Source organism: Gambusia affinis, linkage group LG09 (genome assembly GCF_019740435.1).
Source record: "Gambusia affinis linkage group LG09, SWU_Gaff_1.0, whole genome shotgun sequence".
In the NCBI taxonomy this organism is placed as follows: domain Eukaryota; kingdom Metazoa; phylum Chordata; class Actinopteri; order Cyprinodontiformes; family Poeciliidae; genus Gambusia; species Gambusia affinis.
Window position 1 is genome coordinate 13,863,366 of NC_057876.1, and position 18,460 is coordinate 13,881,825.

General features: G+C 39.7%; 1 protein-coding gene across 4 annotated transcripts in view; it reads right to left on the reverse strand.

Annotated features, from left to right (window-relative positions):
- LOC122837646 (amyloid-beta A4 precursor protein-binding family B member 2) overlaps positions 1 to 18,460 on the reverse strand; it is a 44,161-nt gene that overhangs the window by 23,291 nt on the left and 2,410 nt on the right. For 3 of the 4 annotated variants that reach the window (XM_044128143.1, XM_044128140.1, XM_044128141.1), the window contains exons 2-8: positions 13,144 to 14,450; positions 12,309 to 12,517; positions 11,299 to 11,442; positions 11,107 to 11,192; positions 10,380 to 10,440; positions 8,589 to 8,735; positions 7,915 to 8,042 (exon numbers count right to left, since the gene is read on the reverse strand). In XM_044128143.1, the coding sequence (XP_043984078.1) occupies positions 7,915 to 8,042; positions 8,589 to 8,735; positions 10,380 to 10,440; positions 11,107 to 11,192; positions 11,299 to 11,442; positions 12,309 to 12,517; positions 13,144 to 14,419 (2,051 nt within the window). In that variant the 5' untranslated portion in view covers positions 14,420 to 14,450. The remainder of the gene's footprint in view (positions 1 to 7,914; positions 8,043 to 8,588; positions 8,736 to 10,379; positions 10,441 to 11,106; positions 11,193 to 11,298; positions 11,443 to 12,308; positions 12,518 to 13,143; positions 14,451 to 18,460) is intronic. The other variant, XM_044128142.1, reaches the window with a different exon arrangement.

The following is an 18,460-nucleotide window of genomic DNA, read 5'->3' on the forward strand; positions in this document are numbered from 1 at the left end:
CCCTGGGGGACCATCAGAAGGACATGTTGCATGTTAATTAGGGTTAGAAAGGCCTTGACATCAGCAAATAAAAGCTTGAGGAGCACAAACCCCCTCGCAAAAACTCACTTCATTGACATAGATATGAGGAGATTGCAAGAATGTGTTGCGATCTTAAAAATTCATAATACTGGAGGCGTGGTTGCCTCCTCTCCTCTCTTCTTTTCTCCTCTATATGCCACAGCTGTCCACCGAAGGTCAGCAGCTGTGGGGAATAAGTGAGAGCTGAAGGGAATAGGCAAGAGTCCCATTGCTGCCCGCTAATGAATATGAATGAAACGTGCAAGTAATGTGTATTTGTAGAAGTGCAGTGTTATGTGTTTGTTCACATGATTCATTAGTGGGCAGGGGCGAAGCTTAAAAAGCCAGATAGGCCAACATCAAGTCAATGCAAACAAAGAATTAATACATTTTTAAAATCCTTATAGGAGTTAAAAGCCCAGGATACAAATGGCAGCAGGTGCAGTTGTGTCTTGTAAATTACTCCAGACCAGCTATTTGTTCTTTCCATTTTTCCTATAAACTGAAGTTCTGCTAAAGCTGCAGTAGGTAACATTTACAAAAATATATTTTTAACAAATTTGCTAAAACCATCAGTATATCCTACAGTATAATATGAGACAGGTAATTTGTGAAAAATAAATTAAGCTCTTCTGGCTGCTCCCAGTGGTCCTACTGCTATTTGCAGAAATAAACCGCTCCTCCTTGCTCTGATTGGTCAGAAACAACCAATCAGAGCCAGGAGGGATGCTTTTGCACTGTCAACCAAGTTGAATAAGCATTCAGCAAAGAATTTGACAGAATGAACATCTAATATTATACTTGTATACAATTCTTCTTTTGTTTTTTTCAACAAAAATTTATGATTTTATTTGACAAGGCCAGGACTCATTTAGATTCCATCCCATGACGTTACAAGTTAATCGTCACAGAAAGTATTTAACAACACGCAAATGTATTCAGCTGTGCTGAGTAAAAAGTGTGTGTGAGATGGGGAAGTTTAGGGCAGTGTTGAGTTTAAACAACCAGAGAAGACCAAGCACTTTGAACCAGAATAATATAACGAACATTTTTAGCAGTAAACATAACATTTACCATATTTTAGTTCGTGAAGTTGAAGTTAACAACTCCTCTGAAAGTCATAAAACAACTAAGAAACCCTCGTATCAATTTCAGCAAACACTATTTTAAGAACCTTTTAGCTGCCATTTTTGTATCGGGTGGTTACTCCAATCTCAAAGACATCATGGAAACGCTATTTTATGAATCTTTAAACTGCTGTCAGATGTATATTAAGCATGTAATTACAAAGAAACGGTTTATTAATAAACTAGGACGACATAGTGTGCCACAAATATTCCCAAGTGCACACATGGAACATGTTCAGTGTTCCTTGTCAGAGATACTGTTGATGTGTAAATAAGGCAAAGTAAGAATAAAATAATGGTGTTGGTAAATGCTTTGTTAGCATGACTTTGTTATCTGTGCAAATAATCCTCAGCCTCTTTGTAAATAAACCCCCAAAAGAAACATGATGATGGTTAGAAGTTTGTTAAAATGTGTTCACGTGATGTTTTTGAGGTAGGAGTTGTTCTAAGGTGGTAGAAGTTCACTCTGGTCTTGGACCTACACAGACGAGCTGTAAGTGACAACCTCTAGGAGCGCTAAGACTAAATAATCTGGATATATATGCTTAGTAAATATAACATGAAATTGATCTACTACAGGAACATTACCGACAGCTCATTTTCAGAGACTCGCTTTCAAACATGCAGAAGCTTTCCTTTAAATAAAAAATGCATTGAAGATCCCCTGTCCAACACCACAGCAACACCATGCATGCAGGAAAATGCACACTTTCACCCACATTTTATACATCCTCACTGAAACACTATCAGGCTGCAAAATGAGATGCAAATGCCAAAAATAGTAGCACTCCCCAGCACACTAAAAAATAAGCCAAGTCTAATATCAAACAGCTCCGAAAAGCCATGACAAACACTTTGAAAAGCCCCCGCAGCAAATCCAGCCTATTTAATCTTGTCTTTTCCAATCCTGCCTCCTCTTACTTGGTCTCTCTCCCATATTTCTGACTCCCTGGGTATCTTGGTCTTGCCTCAGCAGCTGCAAACCTGCAGCTGAGCGCCAGAAATCACTGTACCTGATGGCTGAATGAACTAAGAGAATGAGTGGGATAGAGAAAACACAGCAGGAGCATCTAAGGAGCAAATGAGTAACAAACATGTCAAGCACTTCCAAATCCCATGACATCCGTGAGAAAGAGTGGATGGAATCATCAGAGAGGAGAGAAGGAGTGATGGATAAGGAGAATTGAAGGATGACTGAACTACATGGAGTACTCACACTGGCGGACATCCTTGCCCAGATAGCGACAACTACTTTCCTGTCCTCATTAGCTCCACCAGCGCTTTGACACCGCTTCAGTCCCTTTGTCGTATCTCCCCCAGGGTAAATCTCTTCCTTATGCTTCTTCTCTTTTTCTTTCCTCCTTTTCCTCCCTTTTTTTTTGGTTGGTCCTTTGGGGTTCCCTTCCTTCGTTCTCCTCCCTTCCCCCTATTACTTCCCCTCCCTTTCCCTCAGATACACCTTTCCTCCCCCTTTTCCTGCTCCTTGATCCACGACTCTTACGGTCCGAAGAGTCTCCTGCGAAGTCCTGGTATGTCCAGGTCAGTGCAAGCAGGGAATAATCCCTCTGTCTCTTCTTCTCCCCCTCTCTCTCTCTCTCTGCAATGCACACTTTCTGTTCTGTTTGCCTTGAGTATCTATTCTTCTTTCCTCCTGTTTCTCCCTCTATAGCTTCACTGAAACTAGGAGGAAAGAAGAGAGAATGTGTCTCCCTTACTAAAGTGCAACAGCGGGAGAAACAAAGAGAGGCAGATGGGAGAAGAGGCAACGCTTCACAGCCAATGGCAAAAGAGGGGATGCTGACAAGAGCGCTGGAGACAAAGAATGAAAATAGCACAAGAGCATTACAGACAGAATGATGGGATTGTGAAGTGGGGTAAAACACATAGACATACCACACACACACACACATGCAAACACACACACACACACTGAGTGCTCCAAATATAGACCTATGACTTCATCAATTCAAACTCCCTTGCAGCTACACACACATGTATGCATATGCAAACACGTGCAAGTGCAACCAGGCGTGCACCGGTGAGACTTGCTGAGTGCTACAAATATGGCTTCATGACTTCATCGAGGTGCAAACCCCTCCTCCTCATCCCCCTGGCATTGCCCCGCCCTGGTCTAGAAGCGGCGGGACTCATTCATATTGAATCGAGATGCAGGAGAAACAGAGGGAATGCACTCAGGACCACACTGGGGATATTCTTCAGAGGGATGGATACAGGAGAAGACAAGATGACAGGAGAGATGAAGGATAGAGCAAAAAGGGAAGATTGTGCTTTGTCCTTGATTTAAAGCGCATTTTGGTTTCTACAATATCTGTTGATTACATTAACATATTTTTCAGCCTAAATGTCTTTGTAATTTTTCCATAAAAATCCTAAGAAGGATTTCTTTTGGTTTTGTCTGGCATCAAATCTTCAAATCAGTCTTGTTCTGTCCAATCATGTACAAGAAATATCAGCACACAGCATAAAATGTTAAAGTCAGTTTTAAGTGTTTGGGCCCAAAATTAGCAGTTAGATAAAACCTAAACAAAATTTTTTTTAAAGTGTCTATTCTTACAAAATGTTATTTGCTTTGTTTTCCAACTAAGCTTAATATATTTTTCCAGGTATTTTTTTTTTTTAATCTAAATGCACAGACAAAGCAATCAGTATTCCTTAATCAGAAATATGAATCATTTACTTCAGCCTGTGGCTACACAACTTAGCTAAGCCTATGTTCCAACCGCATTATTGTATATGACATTTTTAGGTTTTATGCTATTCTGTGTGTGGCTGGAAAAATAACAATGTACATGGACTCCAACGTATCATTCCTACACTGGTCCATGATGGAGGCAGAATCATGCTGTGGGGATGTGTTTCATAGTGGGACCAGAAAATGAGGTCAGATTAATGGGAAGATGGACGGTGTAAAATACCACGTAATCCTAAAAGTGCTTTTCTAGTCATGCCTACCATTAAAAGAGCTTTTCTTTGAGTCTTGTACATCCAGCTGCATTCACACATTCATATAATAACATGCAGACCAGCATGCAACTTGCAGTTCTGTACCTGACCTAAGAGATTTTAATACAATTCAGGAAAAGAACTTGGAATGAAACCCACAACTTTCAGATTCCAAGACACATCCAACTGATCCACTGCCTCTCCTATTTCTCTCTCTGGAAGGACAAAGCTAGCGGAGATATGTCTTGCGGGTGGTCTACAAAGTATTGACACAAGGGTTGGAAAAAAAAGACTTTTCAAATTTTTACTTGTAAAACTAGTGTGAAAACCATGTATCATTTCTCCTCCAGGCCACACAATTTTTTCTCTATTTTATACAATCCTGGTGAATCCAGAAAGGTTTTGGGGTGAAGAAATGTGAAAAAAGCTTTTTGGAGAATAAATACTTTTGTCAGGTACTGTCAGCTTCTCAGGAAGAACAAAACTTGATGGCAATGCCCTCTAGTGGCAGGTCTAAGCAAGTGAAACCTTTACTCAGGCACTGGACACAAAACATTCCATCATCTTTCTAACATGCCATACTGAAACACAAGCACACAAATACATTTCCAAAGCATTTCACAAAAACAAGCATATTGCATTTATCAATTATTACGGCCTCCATTTTGGAAGTGTGTGATTGGAGAACAAGACCTTAAAAGACAACTTTCTTCCTCTAACTCAGCTCTAAGAGAAAGATGTTTCTTTCCATGAGAATAGCATAACACTGGAACATACATCCAAGCACATTAACTCAGCGGGGAAATATGTTAAGGAAAAATAGGTTTTCACAAAATCACCAGTGGCGCAATTGTTATCATCCACAAAAGTCAATTTAAAAATAAATACAACTGTAGCATTTTAGCAATTTCAGATTTTTAATATGTATATGATCATTTAGAAGCACTCTGTCTAAAATAACATCACAGATGCACAATGACTCCCACTCCATCCATGAAGCTTTTGGTCAACTGGAGAACTCCCTCAGTGTCAGACTGCTGCGTCATAATAGCAAAAGGGAGCGTTACAGGAGATCCTTCCTCCCAGCAGCTGTAAAACTATAAAACCATCACTGCTCCCAACAAACACAAACTCAAAACTGTTGCTTTCATGTAGGGAATTTCCCTTTATAGTATAGCACAGTATAGTATGTATATCATTCTCAGTTCTGTTTTAATATTTTTTATTTTTGTATACATCTACATGCTTCGATTCCTTGTGACTTTGCTGCTGCTACACCTGAACTTCTGCTGGTTACGTCTATTCTATTCTATTCTATTCTATTCTATTCTATTCTATTCTATTCTATTCTATTCTATTCTATTCTAAAACCCATTGTGTATTTTAAGTCTCGAGCAAAGCAGAGAGACTGTGGGTTTTAAATTCCTGGTTGGAAGGGGAGGATAAAAAGAGCATTATTGTAACTTTATTAGAGATGACAGAGATCGCAGTGAGGAATCATGTCAAAGGAGGGAGCTGTCTCGGATTGACCCTCTCCTCCTCCTCCGGCTGCTACATGCTTTATCCATTACCACTGAGAGAGAGATTTTCTAAAAGTTTCTAAGTCCTCTGAGATGTTAGATGTTGGAGGGACTTTTCTGTCTTTCTTCTTCCCTCTTTATCTCCCTCACACATGAGCAGCTGAGACTGCAACAGCGTTCAGAAAGCAGAATAAGAAGATGAAGAGGAGAGAGAGAAGGATAAATGAAAGATGAAAAGCACACCGGTGCTTTAAAGATGAAGAAAAAATGCACAAAACAGATTGAAATAAGAGTACAGGTTTCAAACAGATAATGTTTTAATCACCTGATTTCTTTAAGATCAGACACTGCAACATCCACAGATTCTCTCTTCTCTAAGACCATTGAGTGGGCGATCTTTAAAGTGGCTTTACTCTCAGCTAAAAGACTTTCATTGGAGTTCTATACGTAGACAAGGGTGGTTTACATCCACACTGATGAGAACAACATGCAGTGCTGGGAAAAACTATTGTTCCTTTACAAATTGCCTCTGTTTTGCATCACATTTACATCTTTCAGATCAATAAGTAGATTTTAACATCCGACAGCTATGGCCTGAGTAACTTCACAGTGTTTTCAAATACTAATTTCATGTATTAAACAGAAAGAAAAGTTATCAAAGCCTCCTCCTTGATTGCATAAACAGTTATTGGACTGTTTAAGGTTACAAAACATAATCTCAATAAGATTTAAGACCAGACTTTGCCCATTTCACCCAGAACATTTTTTTTTCAGCCAGTTGGGAAGGTAAGCTACTGCTCCATGTAGACGATGACTCTCACTGTGGTGCGTTGAATTCTCAAATCTTTAGAAATTAGATGAGTCACCTCAATAAGAGGTGAGTCATCTGTCATTGAATTTTGTTTGATCAAACATCCCTGTTGCTTTTTTCCAATTTTTTAGCCTAATACATGTTGTCAGACTGCTTTTGTGTAAGTGCTTGATTCTGCAGGTCCGGTGGTAATTAGGTCTAGGTGTGTCCGTTGATATTAAAAAATGAATGTGATTATTTACAGCTCATGTATGATTTAACAAGGGAAGCTGTTGGGTTTTCACATTGACCTGGTTGATTTGGAAGCATCTTTCATAAATAAAATTCTCATTTTGTGTTAATTTAGCAAACATTTGTCCAATACAAAAACAGTAAAACATAAAAGATTTGTAAAATCTATTTGTTTATTTAAATGCTTTTAAATTAGTTAAATAAGTACTACATGTAGAAATATCATGTGTTGAGACATTTACTTAGAAGCGAGACCCTCCATCTCCCATTTGCAGCAATGCTAGCCTCAGCACACTGTCAACTCAATACTAAAAAGTTAAAACCATGGGACATTTGTAAATGACTGAGAGTCCCATGGGGTTCTTGCAGGAGAGCCAAAGGCTTGAAGAATAAGAATAATTATGGAGTTTTAAATGCAGTTTGTGCAAAGAAGGCCTGAATAATAATGAGGTGAATTCTGTTCTCCTGTGATCTTTTAAAACTCCTGATTCAGTTTCCGTCAGCAGAAATATCACACGCACGCCTATTAAATTTTAAGAATGCACTTTCAGCTTTGTTTGTTCGGAGATCCTCATGTGTTTGTATCTGTTCCTATTCACACCACCTTGATATTCAAAGCATAGCAGGTATATTGGAATTTATTACATGTTGGAGAATTAATGGACCAACATAATCATAAAGCTATCTGGGTTACCAGCAACAGCTAAACTGTGGAGTTTAGCTTTTTCTGGATTTTGTTCCAACATCTACAATTCTGTGGAGATGATTTTATTTTTGTTGTTGTTGTTCATCAACATGAAAGCAAAAACCTTATTTAAGCTTGTAAATGGGAATGTGTTCCACAGAGGTTGCTCACTATATGCAAAAAGGTATTTTTGATCATAAAATATGCACTAATTTATTTATTTGCAACATATAGACTTTGTTAGTAAACTGCAAAGCAACTGCTTGTTGATCCAGCTGCAGTCTGACAAATCCCACTGAATATTAGCCATTTTACCAACCGACTGTGGCACAGTATCTTTTCTGAAGGAGCAAAGCTGCTGAATTCAATGTCTAGGGATGGTAATTATAGTTAAATTGTTTATTAATTTCCTTTTTCCAGAAAAATCATGATACTACACCATACTGTACACAGATAGGCCAACAGAATCCTGAAAACGATTCCAATTAAATAAAAATCTGTGTCGTGTTTTCCTACCTGTCGTGATCTCGCCCGACGCCCCAGACACGGATGCTGCTGATCGGCTGAGAGTGGAGCAAACTGCGATCATCTGGGTCAACCAGAGTTAACATTCGATCTTGAAGCACCAACAGCATGCCTTTACCCTGGAATAATGCACACAGGGACACTTTCAACCTGCAGCACAAAGCTGATTACAGTTTCTCATTGATTGAAAAGTCTGCAGCGGTATTTACTCTCTCCATGTTTTCTGGAATAGTAAACATCTAGTTTTAAACCTTCAACTTGTAGAGGTTTCTGTGTGGAGTGGTCCACAGCAATGTTAGCCCTGTGATTGCAGCTACTTTATGTGTAGCTTTACTACATGATATGGTTGTTTTCATCGACAATCAGGATGGAGAAAATAATGCTACTTTCTGCCATTTAATATGATAAGCTCATATTTCTGAGAGTAATAACGATGTTCATTGAACGTCCATGACACAGTGACGTTGAACATGTTAAATTATTACTATTATCACTTTGTTAAGTGATGTGATGTTTTATTATTTTATTTATTCATGCTCAAAATAAGCCATTGCCTTTCTATTCATTGCCATCATTATCTGTAACTCTCCACTTTAAACGTTCATCTCCACTGTATACATGATCAAAAACGCTCGTTTAGGACAGATATTGGCTGACACACTGACCTCTCCCCAGACTCCAGCTGAGTCTCTGATATCCCTCCTGCAGTAGGACAGCTGTCTGATGCAGTGGTGGACAGCCACACTGCTCCTCCCCTCACAGAGGTCCTGCTCTGCCATCTCCACCCAGCCCAGAGAACGCACTGGAAATGACTGAGAGGAACACAACAACTTTTGTTCAGCTGATCTGTGCTCTTCCAAGTGTGATGTTTTTATTCATCTCTGGATGTGCAACATACAGATGTATCTAGAGAAGGATATTCACGTTTGAATAGGAGACAGTAATGTTGTTACACAAACAACAACAACAAAGAAAAAATAAATAAAGATACCCAATTCACATAAACTCAGATCTGATCCAAGCTGGGATATATTCAGCACATGCACACAATCTGATGTGGACAAATCATCTTAACTGGAGGTAATTGGATGAAGAAAAAAATATGAAATATAAAAAACACTGTGTTTGGCAGGATAACTGCCTGTCCAGAATCTATTTCAACCCTCTCTCGTTTTAAACTATTTCTCTTCAACTACCTCATCAAAAAGATTAGAATTAAACAATAAAATCAAGGTTAGTAAAAATAATAAGATAAATATAAAATTGGTAAAGATACAAAAAACTCATAGTATGAATAAGTCTTAATAGTCCTATCTGTTTGTATGCTGTTTGCTGGTTAAGTTAAAGTTCTTCCACAAGGGGGCGGCTAAAACAGTCAGGAATATAAAAATCTGATCATAACTGTTTTCTTAAAACTGACCACTAAGTGGCGCTGCAACACAAATAGAGAGAAAGAAAGGAAGCAACACTGATCTGGGTAACTTAATTTCAAACACACCCTGGTGATTTTCTCTCATTAAACAATAAGAAATATATTTTATCAAGATAAACATTTAAAACTTTATCATAGTTATTTGAATTTGAAATTTCGTGTTGCTTGCTAATAATAGTGTCCTTATAGTTTCACATAATTCACTGTTTTTCAGGCATTGCACTGCTGTAACTTACAGTGGAAACCCAATGCTTTACAGTTTTGAATCAAACAGTCTGGAACCTTTAATCTTCAAGCAGGTAATTCCTATTGATTTATTAACAGCTGATATCCACAAGAAAGCAACTAGTAAATAACAAGGTTAATGTCATCTGCTTGTGTTGTTACTTGTGTCACGTTCAAGATCTTTTTTTGAAAAATTTTAATCTGATGTCAGTGACATTTTTAGGACAAACCTGGTATTTTTGAAGCATCATCAAACGTGCTTTAGAATATATAGACGTTATTCACGTCATGTCCTGTAACAAATGGCCATACGCTGTATAACAACAATATAATCCGCATTAATTTCTTAAGTAAAATCCCACACTGTTTTTCATCATGTCAGACTTCAGAATGGTTTTTAAGGTCACATCATTTCTTACTCAAATAAGCCACATCCCAGAAACAGTGCCAAACTACTAGGTTTTGCACATTAGCATTTTTCCATTCACATTATACTCATCTTTGTGCCTGGTTACCAGCTTTCTCTGTTATATTTTTTCAGTTATATTGACTCAGATTCTAAGCAATTTATCCGACAGTTTATACCAAAGTGCTGATCCACCCCAGATGTTTACTTTCAAAATATTTTTGGGGTGCTTCTTCAATACAAAGCTTGCTAATGACCAAATTCTTAAATTGGGCGACAAACCTTTCAGCTGGAACGTTCATGTTAACAATAACCAATTATTCCACCAGGTTTGATGCCTTTTTGAAACATATACATTTCAGAAGATTTCTGGTTGGTATAATGCAAGCTTACCATTGCCTCTGGATCAGAGAATGTGCTGTTAAGGTCCACTGTCTCAAGCTGAGCTGGAGGGCTGCAGAAAATTAGGAGACATAAGTGATGTTCATGAGAAGATCAAACTTCTCCAAAGAAAACTGAGAAAATGTAAAGCTTTGGCTGTGATACACACATAGAGAGATAAAAAGAAAATGTAACATGTTGGTTGTGTGCATATAATGCCTTCAGATTTATTACAACTAAAAGATAAATCACTTTATGTCTTACACTGAGCTTCAGAGATTTCTTACCATCCAGTCACTGTGGTCATTGAAAACTTTCGCATAGTTTAATGTGGGTTTTTGTGCAGCTTTATTTATGACAGGTCAAGAGGTTTTCTTTAATTACTGGTCTGATTTTGGATATGAGCAAATTTCTTTAAGCAAAGGATCTTAAGAATCTTTTCTTATCCCTTAGTCACAGGCTTAAGTTATGTGTTTCCTTGTCTTTCCCATTCAATAGTTTTTGTTTTGCACTCCTTTAAAGTTGTAGTAAGCATCTTGTGAGATTGCAAAAAGCTAAATTTTATTTTAACATAAAATTGCCACTGAATAAATGTGCTCAATTAAAGGTTGCACTTTTTTCAGTGTAAGATTATGGTATTACAAGAAAAGCTTAATTTAGCTCAAGGCAATTACCATACATGTCTCTACCAGGAGTGCCAAAATGTTTGGAGGGTGCCGGTTATCTGCCCATGACTTACTTGAGTTTAAGAGAGGCATAGCGGAGTGTAGCTCCTTCAAACGCTTTAAGACTGGGATCTGGGTATACTGGATAGTCCTTCAGGTCCTGAAGAAGAAGGAGAAAATACAGGAGTTGTTGGGGGGTAAAAGATTGAGGTCTGACAGGTTAAAATCCAGCAAAAAACTAAGTTGAAATTGAAGGTTCGGCATACTTTTGATGTGGGAGTGGTAGTGCTGAATACTGGATTGGGAGAGAAGAGGCCTTTGGAGGGTGAGGAGGAGGAAGAGGACAGGGAGGAACCAGATGGAGAAGGAACCGGCTCCACTGAGCTATCAGATATCAAACTGCTCGGGCGCTGTAAACAAGAAAGAAAGGAAAAGATATAACAAAACACAAAGAAGTAATGTCTCAAAATAAACTGACATTTATCAAACAGCACCACCATCTTGAAGCTTCAACCAAAAGCACCTTGTGATATGCTACATAAATCTTGAAATATGTTTAAGTCCTTTTCTCTACATGTATAGGTTTGGGTTTCATTAACATTTCAGAAGAAAAAATTTGAAAAGTACCAAATTAGATCAAACTCAGGTTATATAACTTAATATTTTTGATATGGCTGAATATTCCCCTTCAGAATTTCTTACTAGGGAGCAGGATTCATAGTTTCATAGTTACAGCAAGACATTAAATACCCATCAAAACACCACCAAATCCATCTGTTTAATACTGTCCATTAATATTTTTGTTTTGCTTCAGATGCTACAGAATGAGCACCTCCCAAAAGTTTTGGTGAGTTGTGGATGTTTCTTAACTCATGATTTTCAAATGTCTTTAGTACAGTTCATGATGTTTTTCTATTTCAGATATTCTATCCTACTTCACACTGTCAGACAGGTTCTGTTTGAGTGTTTATTTGATTCTGCAGATATTGTTAAATTAAATTGATCTTTCCAAAAACTGTGTGTAAGCCAAGAATTACTTTTCACAAAACATTCTCCCTTTAACTACTGAAATCATCATTTAAACATTTCAATTTGTAATTTCTATGGTTATAGTTGCCTAAAATTAACATTTGTTAATGCTCAAGAGTTTGATGCTTAAGAGTTCAGGTGTCTCAACAAAAACTTAAGAAATGCATAGGGAAGCAAATACCTATTTATAGCACTGTGAATACACAAACACCTTACAATTCACAGCATGATGTCTTGCATCTCTTACCTCATTTGGTAGCATAAGAGAGTCTTGTGTTTCTTTTTGTGGGTCATGCTCAGAGTCTGGCACATTGCTAGAAGTAGTATCTTGGTTTCCAGAGGCAACGGGTCGGTCATACTGTGTAGTGCCAGTGGGAACATGCCAGAAATAGACTTCGGATGAGTCTGAGATCTCCCGCCAGCCTGGGGGCAGATCCCCTTCAGCCCATACATCTGCTAATGGATGACATAGATATGCAGTTACATATATTACACATGAGGATATCATCGAAACACACACAAAGGAACTACGCTAATAGATAAGCTCTATAAGGCCTTGTAATACAAGTATTCAGTCAATACAAAACATCACACATAGAAATAAGAATGCAGAGGATAAATGTCAGTCTGTGTTCAGTTTCTGTTGTCATGGCAAAGCCTGGGCTCATACCCTGTGGCAAGGCCCAGTAGTCAACAATCTGTCTTGCTTTCTCTCTGTTGGCTTTATGTTACTCTGTATACCCTTATATTAGCTAGCTAATGCTTTGACATACATGCTGGAAAATCCCCTCCCCTCCAATTCTTCTCTGCTTTTTCACGCCCTTCTCTCTGCAGCATCCTGTTCTCTACATCGTATTTCCTCTCTGCACCATGATGTTGCTCAAGGGGGCCTTTAAGCCTCCAACATTATTGCTGTGGTACCTTGCTTGGTTAAAGGGTGTCTTTGTAAAATTACAGATCTGTCAAATGGAGGTAGAAGGATATAGAGCAACGATGGTGCAATTGGGGTATGATTAAAGGAAGACAAAGAAATTCAAATTCTTGAAATAAAAAAATCAGATGAAAGGATAAACATATCAAACCTGTCTCTTTTGGACTCTGTGGAGAGGGTGACTCTTGAGACAGAGTGGTCCAGCTGGAATCTTCATCCTCTGATGATGTGTCAGGAGTCAAATCCATTTTCAGGCCCACTTTAGGAAGACCTGTCTCTAGTATCGGTTCCTGCAGGGGCGGAGATACCCAATTCTTGGTAGGGGTGTTTTTTTCAGCAGCTCTGGCTTGCTTAGGGGAAAATGGAGGGTATTGTTGCAAAAACTGGTTCTCGTTGTTGGGGTGCAATTCCACTTTGATCACCCGGGGCTGGGAGGTTCGAGGTGGCTTTGCAGGACTACGTGGACTAGCTTGCACTTGGGGACACAGCTCTTCTCGAATTGGTGCTGGGGCTTGATTCTGGAGGTGGTTGAGGTTGTCTGACACCCATTCTGGGCTGTTTGCAGAAGAGGAGGAGGTGGAGGAAAGAGGTGCTTCAACCACTACTGGCAATAGGGGCTGTCTTGGTGTTGGGGTGGGCTCCTCGTCCTCCTCATCTTCCTCCACGACAGACTCCACGTTATCCTTTTCCTCGTGACTGTTTTGCTTGCCATTGGTCTTCTCTTCCTTCTGACTTTCTCTTTCTTTGGCAGGGCTGTCCTGTTCTTTTTCTGATGCAGGCAGCTGCTTCTCCTCCTCCTCTTCCTCCCTCCCCTCTTTGTTTTCCCAACTGGGGTCCAGATCCCAGCATTTTCCGTGGTACTCCAAAAAGCTTTTGGTTCTTCTACGAAACGGAGGAAGCTGAGAGTTGTCTTTCCCAAACTCTAGCCAATCTGAAGAAGGATTATTGAAGAGATCATTGTGAATTTTCTCCACAGTATTTGCCCTGCTCAGCTGTAGCTGCTGGCTCTCAGCTCGCCTCTGCATGTTAGCTCCATTCTTGGCTAGTTTGGGATTAGTTGTGTTAAAGAAGGAGGAGGACGATGAAGAAGAGGAAGAGTACAGGGCAGAACTAGATGAGGACTTGGTTGGGAGTCCTCTTCCTCTGGTTACTGGTTGGTACTTGGAGGACAGAGAAAAGTTGTCACTTATCCCCATGGCACTCCGCACAGTGGTCATTGCGTACCTCTGACGACTCTTGGGCAAAGTGGCTGAGCTCCCGGTTTCAATCGACTCCTTGATCACGTCGCGACCAAGCAGCTGGTTGTAGGATGAGCGAAGACTCAGAGAAGTGGGAGGGGTGGCTGAGGGTGTACTGCGATTTGCCAGACCCCCAGTGGAGGGGGTGGAGCCAGAACGGGAGAGGGGTGGAGTTTGTACTGACATCATGTCAGACTAGAAATACACAGCAAGGATGGAACTGTTGGGAGATGGAGAGCAACAGAAAAAAAAAACTGTCAACAAAAACTTTCATACTAGATTAAGACTGTTTTAATAAGAAAATAGATAAATAAATCAAAATGTCATAACAGCAGGTCACAGCTGTCCCAAATTGTGATTGAAAATCGGCCACAACACCTCTTATTAGAGCATGTCTGATTATTAATTCAGTGTCTGATATCACATCTCATTGGCTGCAGCTTAAACAGGCTTCAAAAAGACACATCAAGACACTGCTAAGATTCTGCAGAGAAAGACGAAGAGCTCAGAAATACAGCATCAAAGTCACAACACTGAAATAGACTTGCATGATGCCCAGAATGACTCAGACACTCCATCCATTAAATCAGGACTCACTTTCAAAGGGGAAGCTGAGGAGTAAAGCCTGCCTGTGGGGAAGAGAGGTGTTAGGCAGCCCTTGCTAACTAGCTGTCTCTTTTATCTCTGGGTGGATCAGTTCTGCGCTGCAGACTAAAGACGGCTTGACAGCAACAAAGAGAGTGGTAGAATATTATTCCAATCAAAGGCATGACGCATACAAAATATGGGTTACATCACTTACTAACCTTCCTGTAACCCCTTTGGAAAAGCAGTCAGGTAAACATGTTTATACACGGAAACCAAACGAATAAACATCCTGCCACCTAATCACAAACAAACCCGGCTCAAACATCGCTGCAGTCATCACAACCGTTTTATCTTAAAGATATGGAAAACTCGAGCACAGCAGATTTTAAAGCATGACCTTATCATGGGAAACGGCCTGGGGGAGAATTTAAACGAGAGCAGAATATGTAGACGGTGCATTATGCTGCTGCGGGGCCTCTATCTGCTCCCGTCCTCCTGGGTGGTGGCTGTGTTGTTCCCCTGAGCCACACAACAACCTGTTAGTGCTGAATTTGTGTTCATCTGTGGGTTTGTGTCTCAAACACAATCAACAGGCTCAAGCTACCTGCACCAATGTCACAACAAAACCATTATTGTCATGCTAGATTAAATACCAATTCAGCCAACAGATCAGCTCTTGACTTTAGATGAAAACACATTTTGCAGTGCCATGCAAATGTATTTATATACCTTGAACTTTTTCACATTTGGTCACTTTACAACTTCAAACTTAACTGTTTTACTGATATACTGGTTTTCAAAATGTATTACAAATACAAGTCTGTAAATGATGTCAAGTAATTGTATTCAGTTGTATTTACTTCGATTTCTCTGAATACAACCTCGTTTTCACCAATTGCCTCCAGATGTCACTTGATTAATTAGTAGGGCCAATCTCTTTTTAATCTAAACTCACTATAAATCCAGTCTGTGCACGTCTCAGAGGTTTTTTAGAGATTATTAGAAACCAGACAGTATCTGGCCCTGGACAGGTCAAGGAGAGATTTAAAGCAAGTTCAGTCACAACAAAATCACCCAAGTTTTCAGCATCCCACAGAGTCAGGGGTCTTTGAAATTTACGGTGATGCATGTTTCAGATGCATCCCTGCTCTAACACAGAGAATAAATTGATAGAACTGACAGTTCAGCATGCCATCAGATTTGGCAAACGCCTGCTAATTAATTTCATTCAGGTACTTGTAAGAACAGGGATGCATCAAAAAGCCACAGGACAGTAGATCTCGAGGGCTACAGTTGGAGATCCCTGGTTAAGCCATCACCTGAAATAGAAAGAGTATGGCTAAATTGCAAACCTAAAAGGATATGGCAATGCATCAAATCTGAAAGCCAGATAAGAGGAGCATTAAAACAAGCTATCATCCCAAACACATGTATGTTGGACTGATAAAATCACAACTCCTCAGATTTCATAGAATCTGCACACAGAAGACTTTGAGGAGGCAGATAGGATTCTGTTTTCTGCTCTTGGTAAGAGAGGATATTCCAGATCTTTCTTGATGACATGCAGGAAGAACTTCCTTGAGTCCAGACCCCCCAATTCATCTCCCATGATCCCCCTGAGAACTACATTCTCTTCCTCGGCCGGACAGTTTCTTTACAATAGCAAACACAATTTTACTAAATTCCAATCTGAAACCTCTTTGCTCCTAAACTAGATAATAATTGTGGCTTACAAAAGGAACAAGAATCTGAGGGATGGACAAACAATGGGTCAAAGGTCAGGGTGGATTTTTTTTAAACAGCTGCACTGGGTACAAAGCAAATTTGTAATGTGCCCCAAATTTGTACCCAAATTTGGGGCACAATTTTGTACCCCAAATTAGACCATTTTCTGGAAACCACAAGTCTAAAAACTGCGTTTATCTGATCACCTGCAAAATTTGTCAAATTTATTTTGTGTAAAACCTTTAGGGTTTTGACTGAAAACCCAAGAGAGCCAGAATGGCATCTGTGTGGTACACCAAGATTAAAATCCTTTAGTTCAGCGTGTGATTAAATCCAGGTTTTCTATCATTTTATTAAGAGTCAGACTTGCATCCAGTCTGTCCATCTCCGGCTCCAATTTTCCCCCATTCGTGAACAAGATCCCGATATACTTTATCTCCTCCGTTTGGGGCAGGACACCCCACACCCCTGACCTGGAAAAGGCATTTACCCTTTCCGGCTCAAAACCCTCGGATTTGTAGGCACTGAACTTCATCCCGGCCGCCTCGCACTGCAAACTGTTCCACCGCAACTCAACCTAGCGTAAAAGTCTTTAGACTTTTTGGGGCAGCCGGAGCCCCCACAGAGAAGCAGTACAACTGGTAAAGTTTACGCAACAGTTACAGAAGATGTCAGTGCTTAGTTTAATAGTAAAGCCAATGATAACACAAGAAAGGATAAACTAAACAAACATATTGAGAGAAAAGGCTAAGAATGTAATAGAAGTAATTATTTGACTACAGAAATAAAAGTTAGCTTGACATCTTCATAAAGAGTCCAAGCTTTTACATGTACTTCAAAGGGTTCAAGAACAGCAGCTGATTTCATTTGGGCACACCTTTTCAGGCGTTTGGTGATTCTGGTATGGCCAGTGAAATAAAGCGAATGATGGCACAAGAAAAGACCAATCAATCAAAATGACTGAAAGAAAAGGCTAAGGATGTAGTAGAAGTAAATAAAGGAAACAAAAACAAAACAAAACAGCCGAAATAAGAAATAAATTGTACGCAGATCTACAAGAAGGTCAAAAGTTTTTTTCCATTTTGGTGGTGAGTTTCTTGGTCCTCGCTGAATGACTCTGACTCTTCCGAATCGATACTTCTGCTACATTCTCCATTAATTTCCTGATCATGGCTGCTCATTTCATCATCTGTTGTGTCTTCATACACCAGATAATATTTTCTATAGATATCTTTATTTCTATAGTTCACTACCATTAGCACAGTTGGTTCGATTCCACAATCCACCAGCGCCTCCTCTCAACCGGCTCGTCTACCAGTTTTCTTCCAATTAACGGAGTCGAAAGGCGGCTTGAAGAGGGGACAGCTCGCCGGGATGAAATGACAGCAAGATTGGTGTCTGAGCCGGTATTTTACTTTGGTTTGCGGATTTTGGAAGGGAGGAGTTAGCTGGAAGCAAACCGGTTAGCATAGCCAGGGATGTAAGCCAGGCTATGTAAAATCCTGGCCTGGCTTACAGGAAGTAACTGATTTTTTCCAGCTGTTGTCTGACTACTTGGCCTGTTGATTTACTGCTGATGTTCTGTGATGTTTTTCAGGGTTCATTCAACTCAGAGGAGCCGGAGAACGTCGTCAAAGAGGTACAAATAATTTATTTCCGTTAGTCTGCTTAGAAACACCCTCGGAAGCTTATTTAATAATTTTATCAGCTTTTTCATGCGATTTATGAGAATTCTTGAGTTCACATGTAAAAAATAGACACAGTGTTTGCGTCATGGCATCGAGAGCGTCCTGGGGGGAGACGACTACAGCCAGACTCATGTGAACAAATGGACGGGCGCCATCATGGAGCGCTGCCTCACGCAGCTCGTCAAGCTCAACAAGCCCTACAAATACATCTGTACGCAGCGGACCAGTC